Source organism: Toxorhynchites rutilus, chromosome 2 (assembly GCF_029784135.1).
Source record: "Toxorhynchites rutilus septentrionalis strain SRP chromosome 2, ASM2978413v1, whole genome shotgun sequence".
NCBI lineage: Eukaryota > Metazoa > Arthropoda > Insecta > Diptera > Culicidae > Toxorhynchites > Toxorhynchites rutilus.
The window spans coordinates 112,513,345-112,529,388 of NC_073745.1; the positions used below are offsets into that span (position 1 = coordinate 112,513,345).

The 16,044-nt window shown below is 43.0% G+C and overlaps 1 protein-coding gene across 5 annotated transcripts in view; it reads left to right on the plus strand.

The window, feature by feature from the left end:
- LOC129764297 (dynein beta chain, ciliary) overlaps positions 1-15,288 on the plus strand; it is a 59,767-nt gene extending 44,479 nt beyond the window's left edge. For all 5 annotated transcript variants that reach the window (XM_055763240.1, XM_055763238.1, XM_055763241.1 and 2 more), the window contains 17 exons: positions 21-860; positions 920-1,866; positions 1,925-2,126; positions 2,177-2,889; positions 2,949-4,125; positions 4,187-4,548; positions 4,616-4,772; positions 4,881-6,230; positions 6,289-6,458; positions 6,515-7,012; positions 7,077-7,155; positions 7,210-7,812; positions 7,871-8,187; positions 8,245-9,661; positions 9,733-9,881; positions 14,731-14,863; positions 14,919-15,288. In XM_055763240.1, coding sequence (XP_055619215.1) covers positions 21-860; positions 920-1,866; positions 1,925-2,126; positions 2,177-2,889; positions 2,949-4,125; positions 4,187-4,548; positions 4,616-4,772; positions 4,881-6,230; positions 6,289-6,458; positions 6,515-7,012; positions 7,077-7,155; positions 7,210-7,812; positions 7,871-8,187; positions 8,245-9,661; positions 9,733-9,881; positions 14,731-14,863; positions 14,919-15,080 — 9,276 coding nt within the window. In that variant the 3' untranslated portion in view covers positions 15,081-15,288. The remainder of the gene's footprint in view (positions 1-20; positions 861-919; positions 1,867-1,924; positions 2,127-2,176; positions 2,890-2,948; positions 4,126-4,186; positions 4,549-4,615; positions 4,773-4,880; positions 6,231-6,288; positions 6,459-6,514; positions 7,013-7,076; positions 7,156-7,209; positions 7,813-7,870; positions 8,188-8,244; positions 9,662-9,732; positions 9,882-14,730; positions 14,864-14,918) is intronic.
- The last annotated feature ends 756 nt before the right edge of the window (positions 15,289-16,044 follow it).

Here is a 16,044-nt window from a genome sequence, read left to right on the forward strand (position 1 = left end):
ATTATCCAACAATACAATAGGTTCAATTCATAATGGACAAAAACACCACCCTCTCGGATCTGCTCGCGCTGAACCTACATGAGTGCGAGGAAGAGGTCAAGAACATCGTCGACAAAGCCGTGAAGGAAATGTCCATGGAGAAAATTCTTCGCGATCTCAACACTACCTGGTCATCGATGGAGTTCGAGCATGAAATCCACCCCCGTACCGGTTGCTCTCTGCTGAAGGCCTCCGAGGAACTCATCGAAACGCTAGAGGAGAACCAAGTCGTGTTGCAGAATCTGATGACCTCCAAGTTTGTGGCGCACTTCCTCGAGGAGGTATCTTCCTGGCAGAAGAAGCTCACCACCGCAGATCAGGTGATAACGGTCTGGTTCGAAGTCCAACGCACCTGGACCCATCTTGAGTCTATTTTTATGAGCTCTGAAGACATTCGCAAGCAACTTCCCGTCGATTCGGCACGCTTCGATCACATCGACGAGGTTTTCAAGGTGATGATGGAAGAAATGTCCAAAACATCAAATGTCATCCATGCAACCAACCGGGATGGACTGTGCGAGAAGTTGGACGAACTTCAAAGCCAACTAACGCTGTGTGAGAAGGCGCTGGCGGAATATTTGGAAACGAAGCGACTATACTTCCCAAGATTCTATTTTGTGTCGTCCGCCGATTTGCTGGACATCCTGAGCAATGGAAACAGACCCGAAGTGGTATGCAAGCATCTGACCAAGCTGTTCGATTCAATAGCGAAGCTGAAATTCCGCGCAGAAGACGACGGCACATGCAAACTCGCGCTCGGAATGATCGCCAAGGATACCGAATATGTCAAGTTCTTTGACTCGTGTAATTGTACCGGAGCTGTGAGTTGAGAATTTTTTGTATACCATCAGTTTCTGAGAGTGCTTCCTTTTTATTGTAGGTTGAAGTGTGGCTTAACCAAGTCCAGAACGCGATGAGGTCATCATTACGTAGCTATATAGCCGAAGCGGTGGTAGCATACGAGGAGAAGCAGCGTGAACACTGGTTGTTTGACTACCCGGCCCAGGTATCGCTTTGTGGTACTCAAATCTGGTGGACCACTGAGGTAGACATCGCATTCAATCGGCTAGAAGAAGGCTATGATAATGCTATCAAAGATTACTACAAGAAACAAATTTCACAACTGAGTACATTGATTACGCTTTTGCTTGGCGAACTCACGAAAGGTGATCGTCAGAAGATCATGACGATCTGTACGATTGACGTTCACTCGCGAGATGTCGTCAGTAAGCTAATCCAATCCAAGGTAGAAAGTGCGTCCGCTTTTCAGTGGCAGTCCCAGCTGCGTCATCGTTGGGATGATCACGAAAAGGATTGCTTCGCTAACATTTGTGATGCTGAATTCCGCTACTGTCACGAGTATCTAGGTAACACACCACGTCTCGTGATTACTCCACTGACCGATCGCTGTTATATCACCCTGACCCAATCGCTTCATCTTGTCATGGGAGGAGGTCCAGCAGGTCCCGCGGGTACAGGCAAAACCGAAACGACCAAGGATTTGGGTCGCGCATTGGGCATAATGGTGTACGTATTCAACTGCTCCGAACAGATGGACTACAAGTCATGTGGCAACATCTACAAAGGTTTGGCTCAAACTGGTGCCTGGGGATGTTTCGATGAGTTCAATCGAATCTCGGTGGAGGTTTTATCCGTCGTTGCTGTCCAGGTCAAATCTGTTCAAGACGCTATTCGTGACAAAAAGGACAAATTCAATTTCATGGGCGAAATCATTGCTTGTGTCCCAACGGTTGGTATTTTTATTACGATGAATCCAGGTTACGCAGGTCGTACCGAATTGCCAGAGAATTTGAAGGCCTTATTCAGGTATTAAGATAGTATTTATCGACGGACTTGTCAGCTTAAATGCTTCTTTTTCTGACAGACCATGCGCTATGGTTGTTCCCGATTTCGAACTGATTTGTGAGATTATGTTGGTAGCTGAAGGGTTCCAGGATGCGAGAGTTCTTGCTCGCAAATTTATCACACTTTATACTTTGTGCAAGGAGTTGCTATCCAAGCAAGACCATTACGATTGGGGTCTGCGTGCTATCAAGTCGGTTTTGGTAGTCGCCGGTTCACTCAAGGTAAGAGAGAATATTGTCACTCGGAGCGCTACACTCTGTTCGTATTGCAGCGCGGTGATCCAGGGCGACCTGAGGAAGAAGTTCTCATGCGGGCTCTCCGAGATTTCAACATCCCCAAAATTGTGACCGACGATATGCCCGTGTTCATGGGCTTAATTGGAGATTTGTTCCCCGCTCTTGACGTACCAAGGAAGAGAGATATGGAGTTTGAGAAGACCGTTAAACAGGCCACGCTAGATCTTGCCCTACAACCTGAGGATAATTTCATTTTGAAAGTTGTCCAATTGGAGGAATTGCTGGAGGTGCGACATTCTGTATTCATTGTAGGAAATGCCGGAACTGGCAAGACCCAAGTTTGGAAAACCCTATATAAAACCTATCAGAACAACAAGAAGAAACCAGTCTTCAATGATCTCAACCCTAAGGCAGTAACCAACGATGAACTATTCGGAATAATTAATCCAGCTACAAGAGAGTGGAAGGACGGTCTCTTCTCGGTTATCATGCGGGAGCAGGCTAGTTTATCTGGTGATAATCCGAAATGGATAATCTTAGACGGTGACATTGATCCTATGTGGATCGAAAGCTTGAACACGGTGATGGACGACAACAAGGTGCTAACCCTGGCATCCAATGAGCGCATTGCTCTCACACCGTTAATGCGGTTGATTTTTGAGATCTCCAATCTACGTACCGCTACACCTGCTACCGTCTCCCGGGCTGGTATTCTGTACATAAATCCACAAGATTTGGGATGGAATCCGTCAGTGGCTCAGTATACATAGCTAGTTCCTATTGATTCTGAAATTTTTATCTTTGCAGGTATGTCACGAGCTGGATCGAGACGCGTACGATCCCTGCCGAAAAGTCTAACCTTGTGATACTGTTCGACAAATACATCCCAGCTTGTCTGGACAACATCCGCACGCGATTCAAGAAGATAACCCCAATCGCCGAGATGGCACACATCCAGATGCTGTGTCACTTATTGGAGTGTCTCTTGATCCCAATCAATACTCCCGCAGATTGTCCGAAGGAGTGGCATGATTTATATTTTGTGTTTTCATGCGTTTGGGCATTCGGATCAGCCATGTTCCAAGACGCAGCCATCGATTACCGCATCGAATTTAGCAAGTGGTGGGTTAATGAGTTCAAAACCGTTAAGTTCCCACCCACTGGTACGGTGTTTGACTATTTCATTGATATGGAAACAAAGCAGTGGACTCCTTGGACGGAGATCCTACCGAAATTCGAGATGGACTGCGACCAACCATTGCAGTCCGTACTCGTGCACACCTCGGAATCCATTCGATTGAGATTTTTCCTGGACTTACTGATGGATCGATCGCACCCGGTGATGCTGGTTGGCATCGCGGGATGCGGAAAAACAGTCGTTGTGAACGAAAAATTAGCGAACTTGTCCGAAAACTTCGCTGTTGCAAACATTCCCTTCAATTTCTATACCACTTCTGAGATGCTTCAAAAAGTTATGGAGAAACCATTGGAAAAGAAAGCGGGTCGTAACTACGGTCCTCCCGGGAGCAAAACTTTAATCTACTTCATTGACGATATGAATATGCCCGAAGTGGACAGCTACGGAACGGTTCAACCACACACACTAATTCGGCAGCATCTGGACTACACCCATTGGTACGATCGGAACAAATTGACCCTAAAAGACATTCACAACTGTCAGTACGTGTCTTGTATGAATCCCACTTCGGGCAGCTTCACCATCAACCCCAGACTTCAACGGCATTTTTGCGTGTTCGCCGTTAGCTTTCCCGGTTCTGAGGCTGTTACCACCATCTATCATTCGATTCTTCTTCAGCACTTTGCGAATGCGGAACAGAAGTTCAACATAGCGGTAACCAAGATATCGCAAAATATTGTCGCGGCCAGTTTGGCTCTGCACTCTAAAGTGGCACAAGTGTTTCTACCGACGGCCATCAAGTTCCACTACGTTTTCAATCTTCGCGATCTAACCAATGTGTTTCAGGTACCGCGTGATCAACACCTGTCAAAACAACTCGCACTTAAAAGATGGCTTCCTATTTCAGGGACTCCTGTTCAGCACCAACGACTGCTTGAGTACATCCAGCGATTTCATCCGCCTGTGGCTCCATGAGACGCAACGGGTCTATGGGGACAAACTGCTGGACGACAAGGACATCGACAGCTTCACCAAAATGCAGAACGACCTGGTGAAGAAGTCGTTCGAAGAGATAGACGAGTCTATTGTGTTTGACAAACCGAACATTTACTGTCATTTTGCTGGAGGTATCGGCGAGCCGAAGTATATGCCGATAACTGATTGGGGCATTCTGACTAAACTACTGCAGGAAGCGATGATGTCCTACAATGATCTGATTGCAGCGATGAACCTGGTGCTCTTCGAGGATGCCATGATGCATGTTTGCAGGTAATATAAAGTTATTTTGAAGTTGTTTCGTGTTGCACCAGTCATTTATCGTTTTTATTTTTGAAAGAATCAACCGAATTCTGGAATCTCCGCGTGGAAGTGCCCTTTTAGTAGGGGTCGGTGGCAGTGGTAAACAATCGTTGAGCCGTCTGGCGGCATTCATCTCAAGTTTGGAAGTGGCACAAATACAACTGAAGAAAGGATACAGCGTTGCTGATCTGAAGGTATTAGAATGCTATGATGTTGTTAGATTGACATTTCTCTTAGAGATTCGAACCTTCCGTCCCCATGAATCCCTATTACCCGAGGTAACCAACTCCAATTTATTACAGAACGAACTCTCCGGTTTGTACCTGAAGGCGGGAATGAAGAACGTGGGTATAATGTTCCTGATGACCGACGCCCAAGTATCCAACGAGAGCTTCCTCGTTATCATCAATGATCTGTTGTCATCTGGTGAAATTCCGGACCTCTTCCCCGACGATGAAGTTGAAAACATCATATCGGGAGTGCGGAACGAAGTTAAGGGAGCCGGTTTAGTCGATACCCGGGAGAACTGCTGGAAGTTCTTCATCGATCGGGTACGCAGACAGCTTAAAGTGGTGCTCTGTTTCTCGCCGGTTGGCGCAACACTTCGTGTTCGTTCACGCAAGTTCCCAGCCATCATCACTTGTACCCAGATCAATTGGTTCCACGAGTGGCCCCAAGAAGCACTGATGTCCGTATCAATGCGATTCCTGCAAGAGTTGACCATTCTACCCAGCGAGTGTAGAGACTCGATTGCACGGTTCATGGCTTACGTTCACACCTCTGTGAACTCCATGTCCAAGGTGTACCTACAGAACGAACGTCGGTACAATTATACGACCCCCAAATCCTATCTCGAACAGATCAGTTTGTACGATAAGTTGTTGAAAGAAAAGCATGGTGATCTGCGTAAAAAAGTTGAACGTCTGGAGAACGGTTTGGAAAAACTTCGAACAACTGCCGATCAGGTTGCTACACTTAAGCAGAAGTTGGCTGTTCAAGAAATTGAACTCAAAGAAAAAAATGACGCAGCCGATGCACTTATCGAGATGGTCGGTGTGGAAACGGAAAAGGTTCAAACCGAAAAGGCAATCGCCGACGAGGAGGAGCAAAAGGTCGCCGTTATTGCCCAAGAAGTCGCTAAGAAGCAACGCGACTGTGAGGAGGATCTTGTAAAAGCGGAACCAGCTCTGATTGCGGCCCAGGAAGCTTTGAACACCCTCAACAAGGCCAATCTCACTGAGTTGAAGTCGTTCGGTTCGCCTCCTGGTACCGTGACGAACGTGACGGCTGCCGTCATGGTTCTCCTAGCACCGAATGGAAAGATCCCAAAAGATCGCAGCTGGAAGGCGGCCAAGATTACAATGGCTAAAGTGGACACCTTTCTTGATATGCTCGTCAATTACGATAAAGAACATATTCACCCTGAGATTATAAAAGCAATTCAACCTTATCTGAAAGATACCGAGTTCGATCCAGACTTCGTGCGTTCGAAGTCAGCCGCAGCAGCCGGTCTGTGTGCTTGGGTCATTAACATCATCAAATTCTACGACGTGTATTGCGATGTCGAGCCTAAAAGACGTGCATTAGCTGCAGCTAATGCTGAGCTTACCGCTTCGCAGGAGAAACTGGCTAACATCAAAAAGAAAGTCTGCGTAAGTCCTTCATATCATATTTTCGCATTTCCTTCCAGTGAAAATCTATTCGTTATAGTCACTCGAGGAACAACTAGCCAGGCTTACGGCAGATTTCGAGAAAGCCACGGCCGACAAATTAAGATGTCAACAAGAAGCGGATGCCACACAGGCAACAATCCAGCTTGCCAACCGATTAGTTGGTGGGTTAGCCAGTGAGAATGTTCGCTGGGCTGAAGCAGTCGCAGAGTACAACCTTCTATAAAACCACTTCAAATACATGGAAATAATCACTGTTTTTGCAGATTCATGCAACAGGCTACAACACTCCCAGGAGATATTCTTCTGATTACGGCCTTCATTTCCTACGTGGGATGTTTCACCAAACAGTTCCGCATGGACCTGCTGAACAAAATGTGGCTCCCATTCCTACGGGCGCTAGAACCAGCCATTCCCATTACGGACAGCCTTGATCCATTAAGATTACTGACCGATGATACCCAGATCGCTACATGGCAGAACGAAGGTTTGCCAAGTGATCGGATGTCTATCGAAAATGCTACGATTCTTTCCAACTCCGATCGCTGGCCGTTGATGATCGACCCGCAGCTCCAGGGTATCAAATGGATCAAGCAAAAGTATGGAGACAGTCTCAAAATCATTCGCCTCGGAACTAAGGGCTACCTGGAGGTACTCGAGAAAGCTCTGGCGAAAGGTGCCACCGTATTGATTGAGAACATCGGTGAGAACGTGGACCCGGTGCTAGACCCATTGTTGGGAAGGTATCTCATCAAAAAGGGAAAGTAAGTAGCTTCACTATTACAAATGGATTGTGAATACATTTTAAAATGGAACCCGAACTTCTAGAGCTATCAAGATAGGCGACAAAGAGGTGGAGTACAACCATAATTTCAGATTGATTCTACACACAAAGTTGGCAAATCCGGTAGGATTATTAATTCAAGTTGGTATAAAGTCGTTACTACTCAATTCGTTTCAGCACTACAAACCTGAAATGCAAGCACAAACAACACTCATCAACTTTACCGTCACAAGAGACGGACTCGAAGACCAGCTACTGGCCGAGGTCGTGAAAGCTGAACGTCCGGATCTTGAGGAGTTGAAAGCAGATCTTACCAAACAGCAGAACGATTTCAAAATTATGCTGAAACGATTGGAGGATGATCTTCTATCGCGTCTTTCCTCAGCCGGTGGTAACATCTTGGGAGACACAGCCCTGGTTGAGAACCTTGAAACTACCAAGAAGACAGCCGCTGAGATAGAGGAAAAGGTCACCGAGGCAAAAGTTACCTCACAAGAGATCGACGAAGCCCGTGAACATTATCGACCAGCCGCAGCCCGTGCCAGTTTGCTGTACTTCATCCTGAACGATCTAAATACGATCAATCCGATTTATCAATTTTCACTGAAAGCATTCAGTGTGGTGTTTCAAAAAGCCATCTCGAAAGCCGATCCAGCGGAGACGGTTCCCGCGAGGGTTCACAATTTGATTGATTGTATCTCTTTTTCCGTTTTTCAGTACACCACTCGAGGTCTGTTCGAGTGTGACAAGCTTATTTTCATGTCCCAAATGACATTCCAGGTAGGATCGGTTGCGTTCAGCCGAATGTACAGTTCTAAATGTGCATTTCCATTCCAAGATTCTTCTAATCAGCGAGGAGATTACAAGCGCCGAGCTAGATTTTCTCCTTCGTTTCCCCATCAAACCCCATGTAACATCACCGGTTGATTTCCTAACCAATTTAGCTTGGGGTGGCATCTGCAGCTTGGCTTCGAAAGACGAATTTCGCAACCTGGATCGAGATATTGAGACATCCTCGAAGCGCTGGAAGAAGTTGATTGAATCGGAATGTCCGGAAAAGGAGAAGTTTCCACAAGAGTGGAAAAATAAAACGGCGCTACAGAGGCTCTGCATGATGCGGGCGTTGAGACCCGACAGAATGACCTATGCAATGACGTATGAAAGTGTGATTCTCTATGAATCATGGTTATATTGTATGTTGCACCGTTTCAGGGACTTCATTGAGGAAAAACTTGGCGCAAAATACGTTGAGAACCGCACTATGGAATTTGCGAAATCATTTGAAGAGGCCAGTCCATCAACGCCAATCTTTTTCATCCTCTCACCTGGTGTCAATCCGCTGAAGGACGTGGAAGCGCTAGGCAAACAGTTGGGCTTCTCCTCAGATAATGGCAATTTTTATAACGTGTCATTGGGTCAGGGACAGGAAGTGGTTGCGGAGTCAGCCATGGACAAAGCCGCCACATCGGGACACTGGGTTGTCCTGCAAAACATCCATCTGGTGAAAAAATGGCTACCATCGCTAGAGAAAAAACTGGAATACTACTCCGAAGGATCCCATGACAACTATCGCGTGTTCATGAGTGCCGAGCCAGCCGCTACAGCGGCGGCTCACATCATCCCACAAGGCATTCTAGAATCATCAATTAAAATAACTAACGAACCACCCACCGGGATGCAGGCAAACATTCACAAGGCTTTGGATAATTTCACCCAGGAAACGCTGGAGATGTGTGGCAAGGAAGCAGAGTTCAAAGTGATTCTCTTCTCACTCTGTTACTTCCACGCAGTCGTTGCCGAAAGACGCAAATTTGGACCGCAAGGCTGGAACAAAATATACCCTTTCAACGTGGGTGATCTGAATATATCCGTTTCCGTTCTGTACAACTATTTGGAGGCGAACACTAAAGTACCATGGGAGGATCTTCGCTATCTGTTCGGTGAGATCATGTACGGTGGTCACATCACCGACGACTGGGACCGTAGGACATGTATCACATACTTGGAAGAGCTCATGCAACCTGATCTAGTAGATGGTGAACTATTCCTCGCTCCAGGATTCGCCGCTCCCCCGAATACTGACTATGCTGGCTATCACGCCTACATAGACGATGCAATGCCTCCAGAATCTCCATATCTGTATGGCTTACATCCAAACGCGGAGATTGGTTTTCTGACCACAACCTCTGAAAATCTGTTCCGCATCGTGTTCGAAATGCAACCCCGCGATGCCGGAGCCGGGTCCGGAACGACGGTAACACGCGAAGATAAAGTGAAACAGGTTCTGGACGAGATAATGGAGAAATTACCGGAGGAATTCAATATGGCAGAGATCATGGGAAAGGTAGAGGAACGCACGCCGTACGTGGTCGTAGCGTTCCAAGAGTGCGAACGAATGAACTACCTGACCGGAGAAATGAAGCGGAGTCTGAAGGAATTGGATCTCGGTATGAAGGGCGAGCTGACGATTACCTCCGATATGGAAGAGTTGGAAAATTCCCTGTTCCTGGATCAAGTCCCCTTGATTTGGTCCTCGCGAGCTTACCCATCGTTACTCGGTTTAACTGCATGGTTCGTCGATCTGCTGCTGCGGTTGCGCGAGTTGGAGACATGGTCGGCTGATTTCGTCGTAAGTTCGATTTTTTTTATTCTGCGTCAATCGATTCAACGTTCTAACCCTAAATGGTGGTTTTATTTCAGCTCCCAACTTCCGTTTGGCTCGCCGGATTCTTCAACCCCCAGTCATTGTTGACCGCGATTATGCAGTCTACGGCGAGGAAGAACGAACTCCCGCTCGACAAAATGTGCCTGCACTGTGACGTGACCAAGAAGCAGAAGGATGACTTCACGTAGGCATTGGGTTCCGTGGGCTTATTGTTCTGATTGTTGTTGGTCCCTTAACATGATGCGTTAGTTCACTGCACAAGTGGTGAATTGTGACATTTTGTACGAAATTCAAGGTGGCTCATAATAGCTTCCATTTGGAAAGTTTGGAAACAAAAAAAAAGTCATGCGGGGCCAAATCTGGATAATACGGTGGATAAGGCAGCAGTTCGTAAGGCAATTCGACCAATTTGGCCATGGCGACGGCGGAATTTCCATTTTTTACATTTTTCCAAAATCTGCGGACACGCCCGCTTCCACACATGGTCGAAACAAAACTACGAGTTCGATTTGGCTTAAATTATGACAGTAGCCGTTTACGAGAACGTACTACACGATAAGTAATCTCTCTTGCGATACTGACACCATCGTGCGATGAGGCTAAGTACTTATCGTACCGCCCTAGTACATTTGGTATATCGAGTTTCCAACATTTCGATACCTTTTCTGTAGTACGAAACGTCTAAGTTTTCGAAATATGCCTCAGAGCGACTCTGCAGACTCCCTATTGGACTCAGGAGTGTGGTAATGAATCCACGTCTCATCCATTGTCACAAAACGTCGAACCGGCTGTTGAATCACCATCGCACCGCTGTTTTTGGTCGACGATCAGCAAACGCAGTACCCATTGCACGGATAGCTTTTTCATGTACAAAATGTTACTTTACGATCGTTCAAAACGAGTCGATGGAGTTGTTTTACGATTTCTGGATTCGTAGCCACTTTTGGCCTTCCAGAGCGAGGTGCATCTGCGATGCTTGTACAGCCCACTTTAAGTTCACTTAACCACCGATAAAATGTTGTTCTCGAAGGAGCAGAAGTGGAACAACATTTCGTCAATCACTGCATTGATTGTTCAGGAGGTTTTTTGTTTCCTATGAAAAACAACGTTTTATCAAAATACGATATTCCTCTTTTTCCATTTTCTAAACGAATGCTCATTTAGTGACACTTAAACAACCGTAAATTGTGAATAAAATTTCACGAAGCTAGTGACAGATAAACCTCTCGATATGAATCTTGTTCATTTTTGGAGGCGCCCTCTGTTAAAAAATCCCGGGACTTCTCGGCCCATGTAGTAGATATTCGTAATCACTAATTGATAGTTAACTTGTAGTTCTTCTAATAACAAAATTACCGAAACATTTTATGAACAAAGGGATGTTGCATCATTCAACGTTCTCTTTTTTCTGGCATCGCTTTAAATAATCAGTTGGTATCTTGTTCAGTGTTTATGACGTCTTCGGGTATCCTATATTCGCCCAACTAACAGTTCTCCATCAGTGGACGTTTTTATGACGGATTTATTCAGCTCTATGGTCAATAATGCCTGAACTAATTGTCATCAAATCCTTTATTCAAGCCTTGTTCAATCAAATTAGTCAATTTAAGCAATCAAGCAGTTTAAAGTCAATTAGAAAACGTTCATCCAACTCCAAGGTGTGATGGAAGCGTCTATTCGACCATATTCTGATTTGATTAGCTCTACTTAGACTACGATATCGAAGAAGATTTTTGTCTGACTTAATTATTTCCTTCTATCAAATTTCTTTAAATAGAATTAGTTTTTTAGCACCTTGACAGACGCTTGTTAAAGTATTTTACAGCTACTAGATGAAACTTATTCAGTTTCTGATGAAATTTTGAAAAAAAAATTAAAACGATGAAGATTCAAATTTACGACTGTCGATCATACCATCATCGAACTCGAACCTAGAAATACTGGCAGCAAATGCTCATTTTGGAAGTCCGTCATATGCTGCTTTGCAGTTGAATAAACGTTTTCAAATCGTTTCTCTGGCATATTACCCGGATAAACATCGCTGGTTAAACAAAAGCTTTAATTTGGTCTAAATAAGCTTTTATACAACGTATAGTTCAGCATATTGTCTTATTGAGCACTCAATACTATTGTTCGTTCATTATTCAACTGACTGGTTCAAGAACAGCTAATGATTGTTTCTTGGGCGGTATTTGAGCATAACAGTTCCAGCAAATTACCAACCTGTAAACCTTGACCTTAACTTGTATTTATACAAGATTTACCAGCCGATATGATTTCGATCCAAATCAATATGCTCAAAAATCGCCGAAATATCCCTTGGTTTGGAGTTTGCAACCGTCACGATCTTGAACTACTTCCCCGTTTCCACCCATTACGGTTAGAGTCGTCAACGATGAAGACTAGATCTCCATGAGCTAACGGTCCAATTGGTCCGCGCGTACAACGTCGGCAGATATTCCTTCAGTCAACGCAGTCGGGTTGTATCTAGGACAAGGCGCCTTTATATATACCAGGTGAAACAATCATATGAAATGCACTTTCAGCCATATTGGAATTGCTGTCGGTATTGTTTACAAACAGCATCAGAACGCTGCCGGCAGCTCTCTACAAACTGATACGACGCTTATTCGAACGATGCCTACTATGTTCGGCTTTTGCGAATTTATGTGAAAAAGAAGGGAAGATTTTGTAGAATTTCATTCTCATTTCCACTATTCTCGCATGTGGTAAGGCAAAAATGGCGTATCCTAGCAATAACAAAACAATCAACCCCCGCTCCACAAACCGTAATCCCCTTCTTATTGAAGTGATGATGTTGCTTCACCTGTTATACATTGATATAAGTGCCTTGATCTAGGACACGATCGCTTTTTCCAAGTAGGACTACGGAATTATATTAATCAATCCGCTTGTTTATCACTTCAGATATTATTTTTGATCCCTGGTTCCCTAGTAATTCTAAGGACCTTCTCGAAATTTGTCATCGAGTGGTAGCGTCTTGCGCTTTTGTTTTAGTCATGGCTTTCACATTATCTGAACATTGGTGTACACGACCTTACAGGAGGATAGTTGATTGTTTTCTGTATTAATGAAACATAGTTATCATGATAAAATATCTTTTTTTATGTTTACATCTCGTTTTTAGCCCTTTATAGTTTTCACATCATGTCATTTAATTACACGTATTTCTGGCTCTTATTTAACAATTTGTCTATACATTTCCAACATTGGTACTGAATCTTTTCATTATAATATAAAGTTGTCTTCAAAATCATTTTTCGCATGAGATTTTTTCACCACCTGAACGAAATTGATCTTTGATCGAAAGAGGTAAAGGATTTTCAGAATCAATAACGCATGTTAGAACGTGTTTTGAGCATTCCAATAACATCAAGTAAACTAATACATAGAGATAAATGCTTCCCACCAACGTATTTATCAACAGCCGTCGTAATTTTATTTATTTTTAATTTATTTTCCTATTATAGAGGCTGCAAACTACAAAGTTCATTAGCGTCAACCTTGAAAAATACATATTTACATACATATAATTATTTAATACGTCACAAATCAAGTGATTTCCCTACTCTGTAAGACTCGATGTTGTACGGGAAAACGTCAACAAGCAATTATCGAATAGTTCGGGGATAGAATCCCGCGATTCATCCAATCGCGGATAATCGAGGATCCATCAAACATCAAACGTTTGCAACATCAGACAATTTATGTTTGAATTATTGAATAAAGTTCAGTACCATATATTTAACCCTTTATAAGACCGTGGAAACATTTAGGGAGGCAGATTAATCTGCTCTTGAATTAGAAGACTCGATGGTAGTTTTAAATCGTTAAAATTTGAATAAAAAAATTTACTTCATGTTATTTGATTATTTAACCCTTTAGAGGGCCGTGACAACTATATTGCCACACACGAAAAATATTTTTTTTCGCTGAACTTGGATTATTATTACAATGTTTTACTCAACCAAAAATTTCTAGAGGAATCTAGCAAAACTCCAATTTTTTGGGCTGCTAAAAATGTGCGATATTAACTTGGGAGTCATTTTTATGTAGCAAAACCACGATTTTAGAGCGCCGACAGAAAATTCTGTTTAAATTCGTTGAAAATGCAACAAGTTGATAAGTTTTTCACTGTAAAGTACTATTTAGGATCTACTGTTTAAGATCATGCAGTTTTTTCAATTGAATAAATGGTGTACTTGATCAAAAATTCCAAATTTTTTTTTTGTAACTCTATTAAAAAAAATGTTTTTAATGCTGCATTATTTTGATTTTTGCATAACCAAAGGCGCAATAAAGTAAATTTACAAGACAACGGCAAACAGTGTTTTTGGGGTTAACGGGCAGTGGCAACTATATTGCCACCAAATTTTTCAACTGGCTAAATAGATTTTTTTTTTAAAATGGTCGACTCCAACTTCAGAGAATATAATCCTTGCACAAGGAAAATATGTGTGTCGACTTGTTGTTTCCACGGCCTCATAAAGGATTAATTGCCGGATAGTATAATATCACCTTCGGACGCAAAATTACTCTCCTTCACAGTAAGGCTTTGCCACACACTGAATAAACCATCACGGAAACACTAATGGGAATCTAATGCAGATGCGACTGCTTGCATGATTATTTTTTTAAGCGAATGTTTGATTTCTTTTCGATTGTTGGTTCTAAACTCCACATCGTTTGACAAAAGAAACCCCTGTGAAGCTGACAACCATAACCATAAAAACTGATAACGTTCAAATGAAACTAAATTAATCACATTTCAATGACATCCAGGTTCGACATTTGTCAAAATACATAGTTATACTCTACGAATCACGAAATGGATAAAACTGTATAGTTCATTCAATGAAAACGAACTACGCATTAACTACGGGTCATAAACGAGGGGAATACGAGAAAATCTCAAATCGAAACTTTTAAATCATATACACACGCTGGTGTTTCTACCCATATAGTCACATAATATGCTAGATCGATTCACAAATTTGCATTTTGTTTTACAGAGCTGGTCCAAGAGAAGGAGCTTATGTGCATGGAATCTTTATGGAAGGCGCCCGCTGGGATGTCCAGCAAGGAATTATTATGGAATCAAAGCTCAAAGAACTATATCCACAAATGCCTGTTATCAACATAAGAGTAATGTGCACTGCTGTCGCTATTATCTATGTCTAACGCACTCTTTATCTTTCAGGCTCTCACACAAGATAAACAGGATTTACGCAACATGTACGAATGTCCCGTGTACAAAACAAAAACCCGTGGTCCAACTTACATTTGGACATTCAATTTGAAAACCAAGGACAAACCGGCCAAATGGACACTAGCCGGCGTTGCACTACTGTTACAAGTTTAAAATTTCAAATTTCAATATAATATTACTGTTCTATTAATCTACATATATCTATCTATCAAGTGTTATGTTTGAAATATCTTTAATATCTAAGAAATGCACAAATATGTAATCTGTTATAGAATCATTCAAACGAAAGTACAAAGTATAGCTTTATAGTTATCATCATTGTAACATTTAGAAAATATAAACGCACTCATCCCCATCGCAAGCCAAGCTAAAGTGTGTTCCATCTGAAAAAAAGAAAGAATTCCCATCTTCCTGAGTCTACCAACATTCAAAAGCAGCCTTTGTTGACCTGCCTGACAACCGCACTCTGCTTCCTTCGCAAAAGATGGGAATAACTTAATAAAGAATATCAAATATGTAGCCTAATCCTATTCATACACAAACCCCGATCTAAACTCGTCTTAATAATATCCGACGCATGGAGAGACCAACAGAATTCCGTCTCCTTTATCGGCACTTACCGTCGGAAGCGACAAGTCGTACAGCTCTATGTGATGTGCCCCTTTTTCAAAAGAAAAGCTTTACCAGCCGTTTTAAACATAAAAGTACAGTTACATCCACAAGAAAATTTCCCCTCTTTCCCTCAGACATAAGAAAGCCTAATACCTTTGGTGTTTAACAAATACAGCATCCGTTTATGCTTGCGAAGCATCCTCTGCCACACGATGGGGAAATGGGGAAAAGTTTTTCATTAACTTCGAACCGGATTAGTTGGAAAGGATGAATTGCTACACTCTTTATTGATACACAAGAGCCAGGGAAAAAATCGTCAATATGGAAGGATTTCAAAACCTGCAACTGATGCTTCAACCTAGATTCGAGTATAATTTGAATGCTTATGGTACATACGATGTTCAACCAAAAATGAGGGCAATTTTAGAATTAAGTAAACAAGTAAAAGGCCTCATTCGGATACTAACAATTCATATGCTTTGAAGTTTGAAATTGGATCCATTAA